The sequence below is a fragment of the Tetrao urogallus genome (assembly GCF_951394365.1).
Source record: "Tetrao urogallus genome assembly, chromosome: 9".
In the NCBI taxonomy this organism is placed as follows: Eukaryota; Metazoa; Chordata; class Aves; order Galliformes; family Phasianidae; genus Tetrao; species Tetrao urogallus.
The window spans coordinates 23,201,744-23,208,350 of NC_136822.1; the positions used below are offsets into that span (position 1 = coordinate 23,201,744).

A 6,607-nucleotide genomic window follows, 5' to 3' on the forward strand; every position below is an offset into this window, starting at 1 on the left:
TTGTGAAACTTCTAACTGGTTAGAAGAACAGAAGTTACAATCAAAGGAACTTGTAATGAATTACGAAATATGTGACTTTTTATTTCTAAATTACAATTTCCTGGCTTCCCAAATCTGTCAGCCCCAGCAACAGGAACATCTGTGAAACTGGAAGAGTAAAAGGGTAACCATTCAAAAAAATGGTAACTGTCTTAATGACAGAAGTAACCAGACACTTGAAACTATCACAGTATCATACATACAGAAAGCACTAAAACAGCATTAAGTATCATTACAAAATAACAGAAATAAAGTTGCTCATGCTAACAAAAAACACATATAGCCCTCTTCATCAACCAGTTACACACAAACTCTTCTGAGCCCAAGAATTACCGCCTCAAACACATCTCAAAAAGCCCTATGCTTCAGGAAACTTCACAGCTTATTTGTAGACCACAGTCTTTATTTAAGTAAAGCAACTTACACCATACAGAAATAGAAGCATATGCAATTAAACACTAGCTGCAAACTACACAAATGAAGTTTAACTTCTCTTGCATTAATTCGGAGTGCCTACACGTGTTTTTCTAGACAGGGTTCTCATTATGTAACTGTGGGAGTTTCAGACTGCTTCCCACTTCGCATTCCAGAACTTGCAAAACACACTGAGCCTGAGGAGCTGCACACCTCCTCCTGATGGAACAGGACCATCAGGTCCGGAGTGGGGAGGCAATGTGCTGAGGGCACCACAGTGGCCATGAAGTTCCTACATGAACTTCAAATACATCAGCCAAGGCATTTCCCATAGAAATAAGGCAGAAGCAGTATTTTTGACTTCACAATGGATAATATATTTCTAATTAAACTTTTTATGGAAGCTGAGAGCGCAATGTTGCTTCTCATTTTAATGAGAATCTCACTGTGTTACAAATACCATCTTTAAACACCAACAAGCTGATTCCCAGATCAGAACGTGTAACCTGAGGGGAATACGCTCTTGTAGCTGCAGTCCCTGCACTCTGTCAAAAGCACCACGTCACACCTGCCAGCACCAACAAGCTGCGGGAGCATCAAGAAATGATTTGGTGCTGGATGCTGAGCTGACAGAGCACTCGGAGCTCCTGCCGACTATTCTCAAACAGAGATGCTCTAAGCACGCGTAAACATAAATGTTCAGAAACACATTTTTCAGTCCAGTTTCTTTCACAGTAAAAGGCAGCAAAGCGCAATTCCCTGCCTATACGTTTATGATCATGCCTCAGTTCTTAAGAAAATACTTGTTTTAACCATTTAGCAGAAAAAAAAAACAGATCTACATTTAATAGCCTGAAATTCCATCTCCGTGCTGCACAGGATTACAACGCCCAGAGAGAACGCATCAGAGTCCGCCCCACCACAAACACAGCGACGGCGTTTTCCGCGTTTTCAGCAGACTGCTCTGTCCGAGGCTTCGAAAACCCAGCAGCGCAGCACACAGTTGCACAAACGCCATCACAGCTCTCACGTGTATCTCGGATACCCCTACGCCGCGGCTTTCTACAACCCAACGGCAGCCCATCATAACCAACCTCCACCTCCCCCACCCGAGGCTGACAGGACCCAAACCCGCCTTACACAGACAGCCCTTCGCGCTCAGCTCCGGCCGCCGCAGCACCGCTCCTCCCCGCCGCCGCTCTCCTGCGGTCAGCGCCCCTCCCCACCGCCTCACCTCAGCGCCGGGCCGCGAGGCGCTACGATACGGCCCCGCGCCCAGCCCGGCAGCGACCCGCAGAGCGCTCGTGCCCCGTCCGGCCTCCCTCCGCCGGCCGACCGCGAGGCGCCGCCCGGAGCCGCAACGATACCGCGAGGCGGGGCGGCCGGGGCGGAAGCGAATAGGCGCTGCGCAACGAGCGGCGGGCTCAGCGCCGCACGAACGGCCGCAAAGCCGGGGCGCCGCGCGGCGGGTAGGAGCCGGGGGACGCGGCAGCCACCCCGGCAGCCTACAACCCCTCACCTGTGGGGCCGGCACAAGGCCCGGCGCCAGGAGCCGAGAACCGCACTTAGGCCGCCTCCATGGCGCGCTCACCTCCGCCCAGCGGCCGCGGCGGAAATCCCGCCCCCAAGGGCCGCGGCGGAAGTCCCGCCCCCAAGGGCCGCGCCTGCCCGCGGCATCCCATTGCTCCAGCCGGACGTCGCTCAGGCGCGGGCGCGTGACGCGGCTGGGCGGGGCGGCTGGGCGGGCCCTGAGCCGTGGGCGGGACGCCGCGCCCTTCCGGCCCGCCCGCTTCCCCCCCGCCCCTTCCTGTCCCCGGGAGCGGCGATGCTGTTGGTGCTGTCGGAGGAGCAGAAGGCGCACCTGGGCTGCCTGTCCCGGGTGGGCGGCGCAGGTTCGGCGGCGGGGCTTCTGCTGGGTCCGCCGGCTCTCGTCCGCGGGCCGCGCGGCGGCGGGCGGGACGGGAATGGCAGCGGCAGTTGGTGGCCGGGCCTACCCGACCTTACAGCGAAGTCGCTTCCTCTCGTTTCAGCTGTCGGAGAGCTGGGGCACCTGGCGGTGGAGCTGCTGCGGCGCGGCGCGGCACCCAAAGCCTGTGAAGCGGCTGCCAGTAAGGGGCGGGGCGGGGCACTGCCGCGCTATTACCGCGCCGTTACCGCGGCTGCGGGACACGCGGAGGGTGACGGGTGGCGCCCGGATCATGGAGCCCTCGTTGGGCTGTGCTCGCAGACCGCGCTGCGGAGCGTGCTGTGACCCAGGCGCTGTGCTGTAACCGGTTGCGTTTGCATTGGGTTTGTGTTTTAATTCTTAGGCGCCTTCAGCTCGCCTTTGGGTTGCTCTCATTACTGTTTGCGAGGCGTTCGATCTCCACTTTTTTTCTATGCGTACTCCTCCAGCTTTGAGTAAATACGCAGCTGTGTGTGTTACGGTTGGCAGCTTTGCAAGGACCTAAAAGGAATTCTGCTTTCTTTAAAGGAAAACTCAACGCTGGTGTTGATACCGTGCAGCATGGGGTGGAGGGACTGATGTACCTTCTTACAGAAAGCTCCAAGCTCATGGTGAGAACTCCTTACATGGTGAATTCAGGGATGTCTGCTGAGCAATAGGAGTTATAAAAACACTGATGAAAAAGGAAAAGTCAAAGTTTTGATGAGATGGATTTTTGTTTATTTAAATGAAAGAGGTGTATTTTGCTGTATTCTTATTAAAACACCGCTTCAGCGTGGATAGGCTTAGGATTTGTATGCAGCATCCCTGATACCAAAGCATAACACTGATAGCGCATCACAAAAACACCCAACACTTCAGCCTGTATAAGGAAGGGTGCTTCAGGATTAAGCTTTGTCCAAAGACACAACTTCAGCAGAGCTGCTTTTTCTGCACGTTGTGCTAACCCAGAGTAAGTATTCCCCTTGTGTTGCCCGAGAGCTTTTTCAAATGCTGACATCAGAAATTCAGGGTGAGTGCGAGCAGATAGTAAGAGAATTATAGCTAGATAATAACTCCATTAGATAGACTTCTTATTGGTGTGGCAGACTGTTTGTACGCTAGAGACAGAGAAAAGTGATCCATAGACAAATAATTCTAAGCTAAGCAGATGTTCTAAAGAGCAGGTAGAGAGGAAAATGAATTAGTGTAGCGTGTTGCCTTGAAGTAAGGTACCTTGACTGACAGATAAATTGCAGTGCTGTTATGGCAAAGCATAGTTAATCACAGAATTCTTACTGTATGTATGCATTGTAATGCATGACTCTGTAAATTAAACTGCTATTTCAGCAGTGATGAACTGAGCTCTTCCAGCTCAGCATGGTCATTGACCTGAGAAGATCGACTTCAAAGGGCTATTTTGTGTTGATATGGGGCTTTGAAGTTGCACCTGGTGCCTTCTTATGTGTACAAGATATTCAGTCCATTTCAGAGTATTTGTAACTTCAGTATCAATACTACATACTGTTGCTAAGTTGATTGTCTAGAAATGTACTTAATTATTGCAAACTTCAGATGCTTTTTTTTGCTGTTGTATTTTGCTCTCAAATACTTAAAAATGTGCTATCTGTTTTCTTTGAGCTGTAGACTCATCTCTGTGTATCCCTGCAGTAAAGTAACTGCACTGCATAATATGTATGGCGCTTACTCACAGTTCTGTTGTTGAGAAAGTAATAATGATTATTGCATAGCTCTGTAGTAAGGCCTAAATTGTTAATTTCCAGATTTCTGAAATGGACTTCCAAGATTCCATTCATGTTTTGGGATTCTCAGATGAATTGAACAAATTACTGCTTCAGCTTTACCTTGATAACAGGAAGGAGATCAGAAGCATTCTTGGTGAGCTGGCACCGAAGCTTCCCAGCTATCATAGCCTTGAGTGGAGACTAGATGTGCAGGTAATCTCTTTTTTTTTATTGGTACTCTGTGTTTTGCATTATATTTTTTAATAACACGAGCAACTATAAAGATATGAGTTTATATTATTTCAGAGTAATACAAATTGCAGCATTTTCATATATTTCAAATGGACATAGTTTTGTTATTGTACTGAACTAGTTGCAAGGTGAACAGGATGTGCAAAGTATTTGTTGCTTTATGAAAAATGAATTCATAGCTCTATCAGTGCTTTATAAAGTTAGCATATACTAAATAAATCCAGGTCTTTATTTTCAGCTAATTTTCATAAATCTTTTGAATGCATTAATTAAAATGGATGGGTATTGCCTAATGATAAAAATTATTAATAGACTCTGTTTAATGTCAATGAAGATGATTTGTTTATTTCTTTAAACAGGCCTGCAAGCAGGTCCTGCAAACCTGTTGTGAACTATTGATGTGGGAACTGTAAAAGTTCCCAACTATCTTCCCTACTTTGTTGTTGCTTGTTTCCCTATTTTAAATTCCTTTAAACCCTCATGCAGCTTGCAAGCAGAAGTCTGAGGCAGCAAATTAAGCCTGCGGTGACTATAAAGCTACATCTCAATGAGAACGAAGATCTAACTACCCAGGTGTTACAAACTGACCCTTCTACCCTCCTCCACCTCATTCAGCAATTGGAACAAGCCCTGGGGGAAATGAAGACAAACCATTGTAGGAGAATAGCACGAAACATGAAATAGAATTCATTCAAGACTTGTGCTAGGCACTCAGTGTTCACTAACACATGTAAAGAAAAATAAACATCTGGATCAGATGTTAATCTGAAAGTAATGCTTTTCTGGCCAGGATCTTGAGTCAGTAATTACAGGCTGAACATTTTCTGGTGCTAACTTTACACACCTGCCTGATACAAGATGGGTAATTGCTTTTACTTTACTTACATATGTAGGAAATCAGTATGCCATACTGAGACTTCCTTTAGCTCTAAATTAGTATGGTTCTACTTTAAGAGCTTTTCTACGTTCTACATAAGTAAAGCTGTGTCAATATTATAGGAGATTGTGCACGTTTTTATGTTTATTAAGCAGATTTTTCTTTTTCTGCCTCTGTTTTGAAATAAAAATAAAAACCTATTCAATACCTACACTTGTGAGAATGATACTTTACAGGAATGTTTCTTCCATTTAGACTCTTGTACGTGTAGAAGTGCAGGTGTACCTGTGGGACTACTGCCTTCCTGTCCAAGGGATCCAGCCAACTCAGAGGCTAGGTGCTACAGAGCTTCTGCTGTTCAATTCTCCCAACAGCTGCTTATTGTTAACTGTATTGGAAATGTTTTCACAAAGCAGCAATGCAGCATGTTATGAAAGCTTAGTTCCCAGCTTTGTGGTGAGACCTGCACATGAGAATAACTCATGTCAGGTCATCTTATTTAACACAAGGCTTCAATTTTAACAAAGCTATCTGTAAGCCCTACTAGGCAGGCATTTCTACACATAGCAGTTCCTACAGAAGGTCTTGTGGCCTAAGTGTAAGTTAGCGTGCTGATTATTTCTACAGGTAAAGGTGATCTGAACAGTTGAAAACTATTGGCTACTAGGCCTGTTAAGAAAACAGTTAACTTGTGGTAAATCAGATCTTTGTCTTGTGATACAGCAGCTTGGGTTGGGCTTTTTTCCCCCTATTTGGGTATCATTGAAGACAGGCTAAGTACTGCAGAGTAAATAAAGGCTTTCTGTATTTAAGAAGGTTGTCCTCAAAAGGTTATGCTAAAAGACACTTTTCAGTTGTATTTATGTGCAGTATTTCATATCTCTTGTGACAAAGGTAAGTAGTTTTACTAGTTAGTGTTTCACTGTCACTAGTGAGAGCACATAATAAATCCCTTAAATTCTATTGGAGAGAATAAACAGATGAGAACCTTCACATTCAGATTCTGGCAGTGACTTTTGCAGTGACATTTTACAGTGATTTCTGTACTAATTTACAAATGCATCATTTTCTCTCTGTTTAGAACTTAGGAAAAATACTACTTGCATGGCAAAAGTGCTTCAATCAATAAGTAACTACCACTTAACAAAAAAAGTCTGTTTTCTCAAATTTGGAGTTGCTTATTCTCTAAGTGTTTAATTGTTTCATGTAGCATGTCTTCAATGTGACTTCCTTCCCCATAGAAAAGTGTTTCAATTGCCATCTACGTATGTTGATTTTTTTTTTTCCCTCTCATACAGCGTGTGGTAATCAGATGTGCTCAAAAGTTACAACTTCTGATTTCTTGGGTTTTGTTTG

The 6,607-nt window shown here is 45.6% G+C and overlaps 1 protein-coding gene across 1 annotated transcript; it reads left to right on the forward strand.

The window, feature by feature from the left end:
• Positions 1-2,278: 2,278 nt before the first annotated feature.
• On the forward strand, positions 2,279-5,058 carry COMMD2 (COMM domain containing 2; the record flags this gene model as incomplete). The annotated part of the gene is made up of 5 exons (XM_079539840.1): positions 2,279-2,345; positions 2,484-2,561; positions 2,927-3,009; positions 4,162-4,335; positions 4,861-5,058. The coding sequence occupies 5 exons, from the start codon at positions 2,279-2,281 to the stop codon at positions 5,056-5,058; spliced, it is 600 nt and encodes a 199-aa protein (XP_079395966.1).
• Positions 5,059-6,607: the final 1,549 nt, after the last annotated feature.